Source organism: Ursus maritimus, unplaced genomic scaffold (genome assembly GCF_017311325.1).
Source record: "Ursus maritimus isolate PB19 unplaced genomic scaffold, ASM1731132v1 scaffold_1, whole genome shotgun sequence".
NCBI classification, from domain to species: Eukaryota; Metazoa; Chordata; class Mammalia; order Carnivora; family Ursidae; genus Ursus; species Ursus maritimus.
The window spans coordinates 36811370-36828647 of record NW_024423343.1 but is presented as its reverse complement, the minus strand read 5'-3'; the positions used below and the strand labels follow the sequence as shown (position 1 = coordinate 36828647).

Sequence of the window (17278 nt, the reverse complement as noted above, 5' to 3'; positions counted from 1 at the left end):
AGCTTTATTAAATTAGATTTAATATGCTACCATGGAACGTAACCACTGTTTATGACATTGTTTGTATAGGAAGAAGCAGCACTCAGCATGGTGCATAGAAAGGCGTGTGTTGAAAGTTCTTTGTCTTGGCCGAGTTATTGGAGTCCTTGGGCAAGTTCAAGGGAACAAGCGGGTCCTGCCTCAACAAAAGCCTTCGTGGTCCTGAGTCAGACATAGCTGCGGTGGTGACACTTCCATGGGCCCCCTTGTATTCACCAAATGCAAATATCAGATCTCAAATCCTTTTCCTTTTGATTCTCATTCACCAGAAGTATTGAATTTAATACAAATAGTGGAACCTGACAGCTTTATTCTTCGGGTGCTGGATTTGAGAATGGTACATTCTCTCTGGCACTGGTCAGTGAGGATATGGCCTTATGGCTGCAGGAAGGGCTGATGGGTACTGACAGACTGGGCTCCTTTCTCAAGCCTGACTGCTGGCTCCCTTTACCATGTGCATAAAGAATGCATTCACTCCTGAATGACCTCTCAATGTTGACTGGGAGAAAATAGGAAGGCAGGGATGCCTGGGAGCACTTGGCTGCCTGGATCTTTCCTTCCTCAACAGCAACAGGGCCAAATGTAAATTTTTAAATAAATTCCTTATTGTATGCCAGCCAGTAGAGGCCAATTCTCACATACTCAATGAGAATTTTCTTAGTAAAATGTGGGTGTTATTCAGAATAATATATTCTTAGTAATTTACTTTTAGATAAGTATTAATAAGTGAGCAGCCACCGAATGTCAATTTCAAATATTAGAAGATGACAGAGTACCTAGCATGGTAAGTCTATTTTCTTTTTCTTTTTTACCATATGACTCTTAATAAGTACATCTTCAGCATAGCTATTGCGTCCCCGACAGATCAAATTGCAATGTTCTCATAACTTAGAATGTAGGAGTCTGAAGCCCAACCAGTCCTGAGAGATCATCTACTATAACCCCTCATCCTACAAAGGTAGGACGCAGGCCCAGAAGGAAGACAGAATTTGTCCAAGGTCAGGGAATGGCTGGTCTCAGACTGGATCCCAAGTATCTTATCTCATTCTTTGCACACTGTATTACCCACAGCTGCAAAAATATGAGTAGATTTAAGGTCAAAGATTTGTGTGTTTCCCAAATACATTTTTCCTTCAGTTACAAAAATAATACACGTTCAGTGTAGAAAATCTGACAAAAACAAAAAAGCAAAACCCATCCACAATCCTATCCTGCAGAGATACCACTGTTAAAATTTGGCATATTTTACAGTGTTTCTTTCCCTAAATATGCGTGTATTTGCATATGCACACATAGATGTGTACAGTGCACTTTTCTACTTAGCCCTCTATTTTGAATATTTCTCTGTGTCAGTAAGGAGACTTTTCCATGATACATGGCCAGGCTTATTCATATATCTTCTCGGTTTTTTCTGATCATGTCACTATAAAATTGGAGGAAATTATACCAAGATCTGGATGCAGATCTAATGCCATTCTTGATAAAATATATTAATTTTGAGAATCATTCTCATTTGCTAAAAATGAGTGACCCATTTCAAATACATGAGACTCAGTGACCAGTCAGTTGAATTTAGGGTATCCTACCATTCTGGCTTCCATTTTTCACTGTCAGTGTCTTAAAAACAAAAAGGAAATAATGAAACCAGCAATCGTAAGACATAGTGTTGTCTTGGAAAGTGTTAATGATGGACAGAGTAGAAGAAGAGCTTAAAAAAATACGTTTTATAAAGCAGTAAAAACGTGGAGTTGACATTCAGGACTTCTCTTCCTTATGTGTCTCAGGCTTGGGGGAGGATAAGGAAGCCACTGCAAGCTGAAGTGTAACTCTAGTACCGCTTGGAAGAGTTAGAGGTTTTGAAATGTGGAGAGATACCACCCCTGTTCGCTCATAGAACTTGTTCCTGGGTCATCCCAGCTTGGGCTTGTCAAAATCACTCAAGTCTGGGAAGGAAAAGGGTGTAGTGGACGACCTTTCTAGCCAGCTTCCCTATCCACTTTCTTCTCTGCTGCTGTGTGGGCATGTGGCCTAATCAGAGCCAGCTAGGGTCCTTCCCTGGGATTGCCATATGGACTGTAGGATAAAGAAGCTCTTTCTTTTTTAAGAGGGGGGGGTGGGGAAGGGCAGAGGGAGAGGGAGAGAGAGAATCTTTTTCCTTAAAGATTTTATTTATTTATTTGAGAGTGAGAGAGAGCACAAGCAGGGTGGAGAGGCAGAGGAAGACGCAGACTCCCTGCTGAGATGGGAGCCCAACATGGGACTCGACTCGATCACAGGACCCTGAGATCATGACCTGAGCTGAAGGCAGACGCTTAACCAACTGAACCACCCAGGTGCTCCGAGAGAGAGCGTCTTAAACAAGCCCCATGCCCAGCACAGAGCCCAATGCGGGGCTCAGTCTCAGAACCCTGAACTTATGACCTGAGCCAAAATCAAGAGTTGGATGCTTAAATGACTGAAGCACCCAGTCACCCAAAGGAGCTCTTTTTTTTTTTTTTTTTAAGATTTAATTTATTTGACAGACAGAAACAGCGAGAGAAGGAACACAAGCAAGGGGAGTGTGAGAGGGAGAAGCAGGCTTCCTGACGAGCACGCAGCCAGATGTGGGGCTCAATCCCAGAACCCTGGGATCATGACCAGAGCCAAAGGCAGATGCTTAACGGCTGAGCCACCCAGGTGCCCCATAAGCAGCTCTTTTGATGAGGTGGTCACACTCACCTTATTAGAAGCCCGCTGCACATATGCACATAGAAGCTGAGACAAACAGATGAAAGAGAATGTCCTGGCAACCTTGAATCTCTGGTGTCGTTACCTGAGGGTTCTTTTCGCTCTTTTTTGATGTTATAAGCTATGCCAGTATCCTTCCCACCTAGAAGCCAATAACCTCTCTTACATACATAGGCTGTCCCTCCCTGAGGGTGTAAGGGACGGACACCAATAAGGTAATAGCATGGGTCTCCTAGAAAAGAGCTGTTCTCCAGTCTGAACCTTTTTTTTTTTTTTAAAGATTTTTTTAATTTATTTGACAGAGAGAGACAGCCAGCTAGAGAGGGAACACAAGCAGGTGGAGTGAGAGAGGAAGAAGCAGGCTCCCAGCGGAAGAGCCTGATGTGGGGCTCGATCCCGTAACGCCAGGATCACGCCCTGAGCCGAAGGCAGACGCTTAACGACTGAGCCACCCGGGCGCCCCTCCATTCTGAACCTTGCCCTGTGGCAGCAGGGACCATTCTTCCTCTTCTGCTCACACCAGGAAAAAGCCCATTTGCTTTGGGTGGAAAGCATTCCCTAGATGAAGAACCTCATTAAATATAAAAGCAAAATGCCTTTATCTTGATTTTTACTTAATGCTCCTTGAGATACTCAACATCCTCAGCTTACAGTAGTAGCTGATTTGATTTCACACGGACTTCAGTCGAGGATATTAACAGTTAATGAGTAAAGTATGACCTTTATGATTTTTAAGTAATTTCACATCAACTTCAAATGACTGAAAAAGGAAGAACACAGTTTAATAATTGTCTCACTGGAAGGTAAAGAAAGAAGTTAATGTGTACATTAAATATTTCTTAGTATTCGTATGATTTTATGATAGCTACTTTGGAAAAGATCTAATTTAGAACATTTTTCTGGCTGCTGCTTCTTTGCTTCTTAGTTTGCGTTAGAGAAATGATTCAACAGATGTGCCCGAGAAGCCTTTGCCTCCTGAAATCATTCACTTGGAGATATATTTTAAAGACAAGAATATTATTTGAATGTAAAACGACTCTAAAGAAGAAAAGTAAATTAAAATTGGAACCATTAACTTTAAACTCCTGTCTCCCTATATTCTCCATCTTTCTTTCAATAACAAAACTCCCTGTCAATGGCTTGCGATTTTTAGCTGGCCATGTGCTATTTCACGCTGGCACCAGCCACGTGGTTGCCCAGACGGCATATCCCAGCCTCCCTCGCAGACACTTGTGGTCAATGGGATGCGAGAAGAAATATGTGACTTTGAAGCATGCCTGGAATTCCTCTTTCCTGCTTCTTGCTGGCTGGGCATAGCAACAAATGTGACAGCAGCCCTGGGTCCAGGGGCGGAAGCCAAATACTGAGGGCAGCAGAGCTGACCAGTCGTGAAGCAGAGCCTTGCCCCACCCTAGAGGGCCTCCCCATCTTTAGACGATTACAAGAGAGACCCTTCTGTTGTATTTAAGTCATTCCTTAAGAGCCTTTTTGGTGTAGCATCTTAGTAATTAATTAGTTACTAATTAATAACTAATGAAAAAATTATTGATGACTAATGCTTTTTAGCTTAATTTCCCCCAACTTTCTAATTATGAAAAATTTCAAGTAGACAGAAAGTTTAAAGGATAGTACAACAGACACCATATACTCATTACCTAATTCTAAACTTGTTAATATTTTGCCATATATATATATATATACATACACATATATATGTTTTTTGGATAATCAAAAAACACTAATACACTACATTCCTGCATACTAGCTGAAGGTAATTTTTAGCTGGAGAAAATGGACGGTCATTAGGAATTTCTAGATTCTTCTTCAATTTCTCCGTAGAGTTATTGTAGTGTTTAATCATCTAGCATTGAAAGAAAAACATTCCTACTGAAAACAAAAGCAACATTTCATATGACCAGGCACTGTGTTAAGCCCTCTACATGTATTCTAACTGAGTCCTCCTCACAACCCTGTGGTAAGTACTAACATTGTCCAAACTTTATAGATGAGAATATGAGGACTGGAGAGTGTGGCAGAAACTGTGTGTGCATGTGGGTGCGTGCACATGTGAGCGTGCGCGCACACACACACATGCACCCCATCCCCTGGAATCCTTTTCATGTTTTGTTTTCTACTCCTAAAAACACCACTGAATGGTGAGTTAGTGGAAACTAAATACTTTTAAATGAACTTTATTTCTTTTAAATAATTATCAAAGGGAAATGGGCTGAAGAATTTAATTGAAATAGAGACTTAAGGTAATAAAAAAATTTGATTAGTTTTGAGTCTTCAAAAGAAACAAAAAGGAATCTTGGAATTCTTTTTTGAATTCCAGAGATCTTAGAAGAAAAGATCTTGGAAGAGAAAGTTGAGAACATTTATAGATGGAGATAAAATCCTGGTTGGAATCTCTTATCCTACTGAATGTCACATCCTTGAATTCATTTAGAGGCGTCCCTCCAAAAGAAAGAAAAATAAGAATAGATAAAAGGAACAAGATAGAAAGGACACTGCTTTAACCGTTTACTTCATGAGAATTTCATTACCCAAGGACAGTCCTTTTTTTTTTTTGAGCAAGATTTATTGTTTTTTTAAATTCAATTAATTTACATTTAATGTATTATTAGTTTCAGAGGTAGAATTCAGTGATTCATTAGTTTATAAAATAACCAGTGTCATTATATCACGTGCCCTCCTTAATGTCCATCACCCAATTACTCCATCCCTCCAACCCCCTCCCCTCCAGCAATGCTGTTTCCTATGATTAAGAGTCTCCAATGGTTTGTCTCCCTCTCTGACTTGTTTTATTTTTCCCTCTCTTCCCCTGTGATCCTCTGTTTTGTTTCTTAAATTCCAAGTGAGTGAGATCATATGATAATTGTCTTTCTCTGACTGGCTTCTTTTCTTTTCTTTTTTAAAGATTTTATTTATTTATTTGACAGAGATAGAGACAGCAGCGAGAGAGGTAACACAAGCAGGGGGAGTGGGAGAGGAAGAAGCAGGCTCATAGCGGAAGAGCCTGATGTGGGGCTCGATCCCATAATGCCAGGATCACGCCCTGAGCCAAAGGCAGACGCTTAACTGCTGTGCCACCCAGGCGCCCTGAGACTGGCTTATTTTCACTTAGCGTGATACTCTGTAGCTCCATCCATGTCATTGCACATGGCAAGATTTCATTTTTTTGATGGCTGAGTAGTATCCATTGTATATATATACACCATATTTTCTTTATCCATTCATCTGTCAGTGAACATCTGGGCTCTTTCCATAGTTTGGCTATTGTGGACATTGCTGCTATAAACACTGGAATGCAGATGCCCCTTCAGAACACTACATTTTTATCTTTGGGGTAAATACCTGGTAGTGCAATTGCTGGGTTTTAGGGTAGCTCTATTTTCAACTTTTTAAGGAACCTCCATATTGTTTTCTAGAGTGGCTACACCAGCTTGCATTCCCACCAACAGTGTAAGAGGGCTCCCCTTTATCGGCATCCTCAGCAACATTTGTTGTTTCCTGAGTTGTTAATTTTAGCCATTCTGACTGATGTGAGGTGGTATCTCATTGTGGTTTTGATTTGCATTTTTGTCTGTTGGCCATTTGGATATCTTCTTTGGAGAAATGTCTGTTCATGTCTTCTGCCCATTTCTTGACTAGATTATTTGTTCTTTGGGTGTTAAGTTTGATAAGTTCTTTATAGATTTTGGATACTAGCCTTTTATCTGATAAGACATTTGCAAATATCTTCTCCCATTCTATGGGTTGCCTTTCAGTTTTGTTGACTGTTTCCTTTGCTGTGCAAAAGCTTTTTATCTTGATGAAGTCCCAACAGTTCATTTTTGCCTTTGTTTCCCTTGCCTTTGGAGACGTGTCTAGCAAGAAGTTGTTGGGCCTGAGGTTGCAGTGGTTGCTGCCTGCGTTCTCCTCCAGGATTTTGATGGATTCCTGTCTCACATTTAGGTCATTCATGCATTTTGAGCCTATTTTTGTGTATGGTGTAAGAAAATGGTTCAGTTTCATTCTTCTGCATGTGGCTGTCCAAGCTTCCCAACACCATTTGTTGAAGAGACTGTCAATTTTCCATTGGATATTCTTTCCTACTTTGTGGAAGATGAGTTGCCATAGAGTTGAGGGTCCATTTCTGGCTTCTCTGTTCTGTTCCATTGATCTATGTGTCTGTTTTTGTGCCAGTACCATACTGTCTTGATGATTATAGCTTTGTCATAGAGCTTGAAGTCCGGAATTGTGATGTCACCAGCTTTGGTTTTCTTTTTCAACATTCCTTTGGCTATTTGAGTTCTTTTCTGGTCCCATACAAATTTTAGGATTGCTTGTTCCAGTTCTGTGAAAAATGTTGATGGTATTTTGACAGGGATTGCATTGAATGTATAGATTGCTCTAAGTAGCCTAGACATTTTAACAATATTTTTCTTCCAAGCCATGAGCATGGAATGTTTTTCCATTTCTTTGTGTCTTCCTCAATTTCTTTCATGAGTGTTCTACCATTTTCTTTCTTTCTTTCTTTCTTTCTTTCTTTCTTTCTTTCTTTCTTTCTTTCTTTCTTTCTTTCTTTCTTCCTTCCTTCCTTCCTTCCTTCCTTCCTTCCTTCCTTCCTTCCTTCCTTTCTTTCTTTCTTTCTTTCTTTCTTTCTTTCTTTCTTTCTTTCTTCCTTCCTTCCTTCCTTCCTTCCTTCCTTCCTTCCTTCCTTCCTTCCTTCCTTTCTGATTTTATTTATTTGTCAGAGAGAGAGAGAGAGCACAAGCAGGGGGAGCGGCAGGCAGGTGGAGAAGCAGGCTTCTTGCTGAGCAAGGAGCCCATTGTGGGACTTCATCCCAGGACCCTGGGATCATGACCTGAGCCTAAGCCAGACGCTTAACTGACTGAGTCACCCAGGCATCCCTCTATAGTTTTCTGAGTACAGATCCTTTGCCTCTTTGGTTAGGTTTATTCCTAGGTACCTTATGGTTTTGGGTGCAATTGTAAATGGTATCGACTTCTTAATTTCTCTTTCTTCTGTCTCATTGTCAGTGTATAGAAATGTAAATGATTTCTGGGGCGCCTGGGTGGTGCAGCGGTTAAGCGTCTGCCTTTGGCTCAGGGCGTGATCCTGGCGTTATGGGATCGAGCCCCACATCAGGCTCCTCTGCTATGAGCCTGCTTCTTCCTCTCCCACTCCCTCTGCTTGTGTTCCCTCTCGCTCTGGCTGTCTCTATCTCTGTCAAATAAATAAATAAAATCTTAAAAAAAAAAAAAAAGAAATGTAAATGATTTCTGTGCATTGATTTTATATCCTGCCACTTTGCTGAATTCCTGAGTATGAGTTCTAGCAATTTTGGGGGAGAGTCTTTTGGGTTTTCCACATAGAGTTTCATGTCATCTGCGAAGAGTGGGAGTTGACTTTTTCTTTGCGGATCCAGATGCTCTTTGTTTTTGTTGTCTGATTGCTGAGGCTAGGACTTCTAGTGCTGTGTTGAACAGCAGTGGTGATAGTGGACATCCTTGCTGTGTTCCTGACCTTAGGGGAAAAGCTGTCAGTTTTTCCCCATTGAGAATGATATTCACTGTGGGCTTTTTGGTGATGGCTTTTATGATATTGAGGTATGTTCCCTCTATCCCTACACTGTGCAGAGTTTTAATCAAGAAAGGATGCTGTACTTTGTTAAATGCTTTTTCTGCATCTATTGAGAGGATCGTATGGTTCTTGTCCTTTCTTTTATTAGTGTAGTATATATCACATTGACTTGCGCCTGTTGAACCACCCTTGCAGCCCAGGAATAAATCCCACTAGGTTGTGGTGAATCGTCCCTTTAATGTAATGTTGGATCCTGTTGGCAAGTATCTTGGTGAGAATTTTTGCATCATGTTCATCAGTCTGTTAATGATCTGTTAATTCTCCTTTTTGGTGGGATCTTTGTCTGGTTTTGGGATCAAGGTCATGCTGGCCTCATAGAAAGAGTTGGGAAGTTTTCCTTCCATTTCTATTTTTTGAAACCGCTTCAGAAGAATAGGTACGTATTCTTCTTTAAATGCATGGTAGAATTCCTGGGAAGCCATCCGGCCCTGGGCTCTTGTTTGTTGGGAGATTTTTTTTTTTTTTAAAGATTTTATTTATTTATTTGACAGAGATAGAGACAGCCAGCGAGAGAGGAAACACAAGCAGGGGGAGCGGGAGAGGAAGAAGCAGGCTCCCAGCAGAAGAGCCTGATGTGGGGCTCGATCCCACAACGCCGGGATCACGCCCTGATCCGAAGGCAGACGCTTAACCGCTGTGCCACCCAGGCGCCCCTTGTTGGGAGATTTTTGATTACTGCTTCAATTTCCTTGCTGGTTATGGGTCTGTTCAGGTTTTCTATGTCTTCCTGTTTCAGTTTTGGTAGTTTATATGTCTCTAGGAATGCATCCACTTCTTCCAAATTGCCTAATTGGTTGGCATATAGTTGCTCATCATATGTTCTTATAATTGTATTTCTTCAGTGTTGGTTGTGATCTCTCCTCTTTCGTTTATGATTTTATTTATTTGGGTCCTTTCTCTTTTCTTTTTGATAAGTCTGACCAAGGGTTTATCAATCTTATTAATTCTTTCAAAGAACGAGCTCCTAGTTTTGTTAATCTGTTCTGTTCTTTTGGTTTCTACCAAGGACAGTATTTAATGAAGGACAAAGACATAAAAAATGTAGTCTATGTGATTTATAAAGCAATCTTTTCATTTTTAGATTATTATATACTAGAAATATATAGTTCTATGAATTACCACAGCCATGTATAGTTTTGCGTAACCACAACTGGACACAGAACAGTTCTGTTATCTCTCCTGAAACCCCCCATGCGATCCCTTTATTACTTCCCTTCCCCAAACCCCTAATTGCTAGGAACTACTGATCTGTTCTCCACACTATAGTTTTATCATTTTGAGAATATCATATAATCTGTAATCTTTTTATTTTTTATTATTATTATTTTTAAATTGTAGTATAAGTAATATACAGTGCTATATTAGTCAGGTGTACAAATAGTGATTCAATAATTGTATATATTACTCAGTGTTCATTAAGATAAGTGTACTCTTAATCCCCTTCACCTATTTTATCCATCTCCCCACCCACCTCTCCTCTGATAACTACCAGTTTGTTCTCTATATTTAAGAGTCTGGGTTTTTTTGGTCTCTTTTCTCTTTGTTCATCTCTTTTGTTTCTTAAATTCCACATATGACTGAAATAATATGGTACTTGTCTTTCTCTGTCTGACTTACTTAGCATTATACCCTCTAGATTTATCCATGTTGTTGCTAATATCAAGACTTAATTCTTTTTTATGGCTGACTAGTATTTATTTATATACATATAGATATATCTATATCCATATATCTATACACCACAACCTCTTTATCCATTCATGTATTGATGGACACTTGGACTGTTTCCATATCTTGGCTATTGTAAATAATGCTGCAATAAATATAGGGGTGCATATCTCTTTTCAAATTGGTGTTTTCATATTCTTTCGGTAACTGCCCAGAAGTGCAATTACTGGATCATATGGTAATTCTATTTTTAATTCTTTGAGGAATCTCCATACAGTTTTCCATAGTGACTGCACCAATTTACATTCCCACCAACAGTGCACAAGGATTCCCTTTTCTCCACATCCTTGCCAGTACTTGTTATTTCTTATTTTTTTAATAGTAATCATTGTGACTGGTGTGAGGTGATCTCTCATTGTGGCTTTGATTTGCATTTTTCTGATGATTAATGATGTTGTGTTGCAATATTAGGTACACTTACAAAATCTTTTCCTCTACCTTCTTATTTCAGTACCTGAGGCCTGCAAATTAAACTAACAAAAGACAGATTAACAGAAGAAAAGGTTTGTTTTGGATGTCCATGGGGGCTTCACAGAGAAAAAGTAAAAAACCTAAAGAGACAGTTGGACATGGGAGCTTATACATGATTTTAGCAAAGTGACTAGACAAAGGAACAGGGCTTACGGGTTCTATGGGCAGCAGATTGTGGAAAGGTACGTGTGTGGTGAACCTACTGGAAGGTAAGGGTTATTTTAGTAAGGTTTGTTTATGTGGACTCAAGTCAGTGCCATCTCCAGCAATAAGTCATCTCTGGTGATTAGTAGGAGTCTTTTCTTAGTCTTAATACAGGAGAGGGGGACAACTTTACAAATGGAAATTTACGTTACCTTTTTTTTTTAAAGATTCTATTTTTTAAGTAAACTCTACACCCAACATGAGGCTTGAACTCACAACCCTGAAATCAAGAGTCAGAGTGAGTTCGAGATCAAGGGTCTACCGACTGCGCCAGCCAGGGTACCCTATGTTATCTTTAAAAAGGGAAATTTATGCCCTGTTTTTTATCTGAAAGGGGGAGGATGGAAAGTTACTCCTATGTCTGTGTTTCTTAATTGCCTTCAGCTCGAAATAATCCTTTGCCCACGTGACAAATTTTGGGGTAACATATTTTGATCCCTTTCAGAACTGTCACCTAGTTACTGACACATTTCCTTTGTTGTTATATGTTGGTTTAGAGACTATTTCCATATCAAGTCCATATTTCCTCATCTGTATTCAGCATTTTGAATTACAATGAGAATTTAAGGATTAAATGCTTCAATAGAACATTTAGTTAATAAAGCATCAATTTTACTCACTTCTGGTGTTTGAGTAGCTGAATTCCACATAACTGGTCTCTGAAGGAACACAACTTGCTTTGTAGCCAAATTCCCTTCACTGCAAATTAAAACAATAGCATTAGTATTTGCAAATTAGTAATTCTCAATTTCATACTTGGGTAGAATATTCCACATGTATCCTTTGTAATATAATCTTCTGATCCAAAAATAATCATGAAATATGATTCTATGTAACTTGTAGCTGGAAAAACAAGAACAAATGCCTAAAAACTGAATATAGTTATTACCAAAGGAAAACTTGTTTAAAGCTTATAATCTCAATGTGTTAATGTAAGTATTTTTATCTTTTTTTTGCCCCCTCCTAGTCTTTATCAACATGTGAATTTCTGCAGTTCTATAAACACTACATATTTGCATTTCTGTGTTCTGTGCTTTTCACTAAACACCCTTCCTTGTTTGTACACTTGTGATCATATTCTTAATAGCTGCAGTCTCTCAAAGAATTAAGATACTAAAATGTATTAAGCCTTTCCTGTATTATTGGAAAATTAGGTTGTTTCCAGTTTTCCACTAAATTTTAAATAATGTTGCTGTAAAATATGGATAGTCTTCCTTATTCTTATGACTTATTTCCTTAAGATAAAGTCTCAGGAGTAGGATTATTAGGTCAAAAGGGTATGATTTAAGCTTCTTGGTATGCATTGTCAAATTTGCCTCAGAAGAAGAAGAGAACAATTTAGGCTGCCACATGTGAGAGATTTTATATACATTTTCAGATGAGGACTTGAGCCACAGCTAGTTTCATTTTCAGATGCTTCTTTGTAGTCAGCTGCTCAGTATTCTCCTTATTTAACTATCATCATGGCAAATTACCCCTTGCCAAAGACTACTTGGGGTTTGTATTTCTCTGAAATGCTTTTCACAGTCTCCATGGATTTATGGGGAGGAGTGTCTGTAGCTAATGTTGCTCAGTTACGACTTTTATTATGCAAAAAACCCAAACAAAACCTCACTATTAGCTGCATTTTATGCTGAGCTCTTTTTCTGGAAAACAAATGCAACATTGAAACTCTGGCCTTAGTGGTATATGTCAACCCCACCATTTGAAAATCCCAAACGTACTGATACTGTTGAATTTTGAGGAATAGCAAAATTTCTCCCAAAGTGGTAATGAGAGACTGCTTCTTTTTTATTTTTATTTTTAAAAGAATGTTTCTAGTCTAATCTCATTTTAGTTTAACCTTATCTTTGATTAGAAGAAAAGACTTGGTATGAAGTATAATTGACTCTTGAACAACATGGGGGTTGGGGCATCAACGCCCTCCCCACCACAGTCAAAAATCCACATATAGGGGGCACCTGGCTGGTTCAGTAGGTAGAGCATGTGACCCTTGATCTTGGGTTTGTGAGTTTGAGCCCTAGGTTGGGGGTAGAGATTACTTTAAAATCTTAAAAAAAAAAAAAAAAAAAATCCACATATACTTCTGACTCTCCAAAAACTTAACTACTAATAGCCTGTTGTTGACTGGAAGCCTTGCCAAATATATAAACAGTTAACTAACACATATTTTGTATGTTATATGTATTATATACTGTATTCTTAGAATAAATTAAGCTAGAGAAAAATGTTATGAAAAAATCATAAGGAAGAGAAAATACATTTACAGTTTTGTACTATATTTATCAAAATAAATCTGCTTATAAGTGGACCTGTGCAGTTCAAACCCATGTTGTTCAAGGGTCAACTGTACAAACTTTTGGGAACAATCATCAGGAGACATGGGTTATGACGTAGGCATACAGGGAAGAGACTAGCAGTGTACAGAATGGGCTGGTCTGTGTTTAGGAAGTACAGAATACGCTGGAAAAGGCAGTGGCTTTGGAGCCAAAGATTCCTCGGTTTGAATCCCAACTCTACCATAATAGCTGATGATACCACCTCATAGCTGGTGACTTTAGCAAAGTTTGTAAATTCTCTGACTTTTGTTTCCTGTCAGGGACTTTGCGAAGGACAAATACATTGATGTGTATGAAGACCTCCACTGTGCCTGCCACTAGAAGGTGTACAACAAATATGATTTCCTTCTACTTTTTCTATTCGTTTAATGAAATGTAGGGTGAAGTTAAGTGGGAGGGAAATGTCTCAGAATCTAGAATATCGGGGCTCCTGGGTGGCTCAGTCGTTAAGTGTCTGCCTTCAGCTCAGGTCATGATCCCAGGGTCCTGGGATTGGACCCCACATCAGTCTCCCTGCTTCTCCCTCTCCCACTCCCCCTGCTTGTGTTCTCTCTCTCACTGTGTCTCTCTCTGTCCAATAAATAAATAAAATCTTAAAAAAAAAAAGAATCTAGAATATCTTCTAGAGAGAAAAGTCAAGGGAGAGGGTATCCGAGAATACAGAGGAGGTTTCTGGGTAATGTTCAAAGTGTGTGATTCAGGTAGAGAATCCCATGAGGGAACCAGGCCTAGAACTATACAAAGATGAAGAGGGATCAGGGCAGAATTATTCTTCTTGAATAGAAAGGAGAATGTCAGGGTAGGGATTGTGAGTGACCTAGAGTGGTTCTTTCCAGCCCATTATAGGATGGGGCAAGTCTGAATGCCATAGGGATGTGATGTTTGACATAGAGTAGGCTTCTCTTGGGTGGCTCAGTGGGTTAAGCGTCTGCCTTTGGCTCAGGTCATGATTCCAGGGTCTCCTTGCTCAGCGGGGAGCCTGCTTCTCCCTCTGCCTGCCGCTCCCTCTGCTTGTGCTCTCTTTCTCTGACAAATAAATACATAAAATCTTAAAAAAAAAAAAAATAGAGCAGGCTTCTCGACCTTTCCTAATGGGGTAAAACAGTAAATGCAGAGAGGGCTTCTCAAAGGCTGACTAACTTAGCACAGTCTCCAGAAGCCAAGGTAAGACTGGGTAAGGTCATCATCTTCCCATCTCTTGGTGAGGTCCTGAGAACAAGCTCCTCAATTTGAAATATGTCTGAGACTGCTATGTCCCTGGTTTTCTGAGGGCCATTCTGATTTTTTTTTCACCTTAAGTTTTATTTATTTTTAATTTTTCTATTTTCTTTTTTTATTTATTTCAGTAATCTATATCCAATATGAGGCTTGAACTCACAACCCTGAGATCAAGAGTTGCATGCTTTTCCAACTGAGCCAGCCAGGCACCCCAGGGCCATTCTGATTTAAAATATGTCCTGTTATTTTCAGAACATCTGTGAGATATGGAACTCTTTTTGGTCTGGAGAATCTAAACATGGTAGAACTAAGGGAAAGAGGTCTGAAGCCTTACAGACAGACAACTATTTGGCAGGGTGAGTGCCTCACAGTCTCCAGTGGCTCCTGAGGTAATTCTTTTTTTTTTTTTTTTTTGAAGATTTTATTTATTTGACAGAGAGAGAGACAGTGAGAGAGGGAACACAAGCAGGGGGAGTGGGAGAGGGAGAAGCAGGCTTCCTGCTGAGCAGGGAGCCTGATGTGGGGCTCGATCCCAGGACCTGGGATCATGACCTGAGCCGAAGGCAGACGCTTAACAACTGAGCCACCCAGGTGCCCTTCCTGAGGTAATTCTATTTACTGAGCTGGGATAGAATATTTGCCCTGTAACACAGATTCTGAAAGGATTTGACTGATGGTGTCATTACAGGACCAGAGAGTGTTTCAAATGCCCTGGATGCTCGGAGGACAGGGCCTGTGTCTCCTATTCCCTACAGCAATTTTCATCCAAAAAGTTAACTGAGTAACTGTATTTTCCTGCGAGGAATTCAAGAATCTTCAAATTCTCTTTTAGACTATTATTAATAGGCAATCATGCTTTGATGTAATAGAAATGAATGCAGCTTTTGAGAAATGCTAGATTTACACATAAGCTCTGAAAGAGTTCTGGCACAACCTATGTTGGTCAAGAGTATAAGCTGCAAGGATAAGCTCATCAAGGGAGTAGTCTGCAAAGATGTGAAAACATCACTAATTCTTCCTTCCTGAGGGCAGCAGATAACCCGTGTGCCCCATTAGCATGAGAGCACAGGCAGCATGAGGGACAGGTCAGCAGGGCAGGCCTTGGGGTGCTAAGTTCCCTGTAGGCAATGGTGGGGAGCAGGGTGAAGGGATAAAAGGGCCCAGACTGGGGAAGGTAAAGGAGGACACTAATACAAAAAATGACCAGGAAAGTCCATGTGGGACCTGGGGCGTTGATCCAAACTAAAGGAGATAAGGCAATGGTCAGATCGGTGAGGCCTACTGGAAAACGCGATTGGTAGGAGAAGCCAGGTCAGGTCCAGGCATCTCACCCGACCAAACCAGTTGAAGTAGAGTGAAAGGATAAAGCCCCGGTCAGCTTTTGGCTCATACCTAGGATCAGGCAAAAACCAGAGGGCAGGTGTAGACCTAGAAGAAGCAAGAGAGGCCACCAGCACTGCTGCTGTCCCTGGGACAAGGGTCTTTTGCTCTCTGTCTTGGTATTACACTCACCTTTCAATGTGCGCAGACACTAGTGTAGGATCTGGGGAGAGTGAGCCAGGGATTGTATTTACAGCTGAAGCAGAGAAGTCAGGCCACAGATGGGAGAGGAAATGGATTTTTGACCAGCTCTGTGGCTTAACACTGTGAAATGTGCGGACACATCATTTGTCAGTAACATATTTGTTGGAGAGGCAGTCGAGTGTGGGGGAAACAGCATGTATGGCTTTAGAGTCAGGCCAACGCTGGGTTTGCATCCCAGTGCTGCCACCTACTAGCTATCTGATGCTGAGCTAGTCACCCAGACTTTCTGAGCCTCCTGTTTCTCTTCTGTAAAACAGAGGTGGTTCTAACAATATCAGTGATGGAAGTAAAATTCTTAGCGTGGATCCTGAAGCATAGTAGACGCTCAATAAACGTTTCCTTCTCTCTTCCTTACCTTCTTCTATGCCTTTCATATGAAAACAGAAAGAAGACTTTCTATTTGGGTATTGTTTAAGGGAGTGGGGTTTGCTATGGCATCAACAGACTACCAAGAAAAAGACTGGCTTCCCAACAACAGACGACCTCATGGACTAAACTAAGAAGGGTAACTTGGATTTGTGTGGTGCTTTTGGTGTACTGAGTCCTTTCCTTGTAAATGAGCATGCTTGTTTCTTACGATAGCCCTCCCACCTTCTAAAAAATTTTTATTTTTAAGTAATCTTTACACCCAACGTGGAGTATGAACTTACAGCCTCGAGATCAAGAGTCGCACACTCCGCTGACTGAGCCAGCCAGGCACTCTTCTTATGATAGCTCTTTAAGGTGCGCACAGAAGATATTATTTTCCCCATTTTATGGATGAGGAGATTGAGACCCAGAGTTTTTAAAAGTTTTGTCTTAGGTCTCCTCTATTTCTTACACCATACAACAAGTGTAGACCTGATTACAGAGACAGGTGGCCTAATTTATTCCATTCTGACTGGAAAACTTTGTAATGAATGGATGAGCACAGGCTATTCTGCAAAAGTTCAGATATTTATGTACCGTCTCCCAAATGTATCATTTCAGCCTATAATGTTTAGGAGTTGTAGTGGAGAAAAATGAAGAAAATAAAGACAAATATTCATTTTTTCCCCTGGGCCAATTGGACTATTTAAAGAGACTACACAGGTCCCGGTGTTCGTATGGCAAAAGGAAGAGAGGCAGAAGCAAGTTCTTGACCCATGGCATTTAAGTGCCACATATAAGGTGGATCATTGAAACTGTGCCTTAAAAAATTAGCCCCATGAATTCAGTTAAGAGTGATCAGCATTACTTAAAACAAACAAGCACAAAAACAAAATTAAAAAACTGTTCTATCACAGTTTGATAATATCTTTAGTGATATTTAAACTTCTAGATTATTTTTTCAGGAAGTTATGAGGACAATATGAACTTC

At 40.1% G+C, this 17278-nt stretch overlaps 1 protein-coding gene across 1 annotated transcript in view; it reads right to left on the bottom strand.

The window, feature by feature from the left end:
- The window catches only part of RFTN2 (raftlin family member 2), a 66399-nt gene that overhangs the window by 2506 nt on the left and 46615 nt on the right, over window positions 1–17278 (bottom strand). Inside the window, exon 8 of the mRNA XM_008687312.2 lies at window positions 11419–11497. Within this exon, the coding sequence (XP_008685534.1) occupies window positions 11419–11497 (79 nt within the window). The remainder of the gene's footprint in view (window positions 1–11418; window positions 11498–17278) is intronic.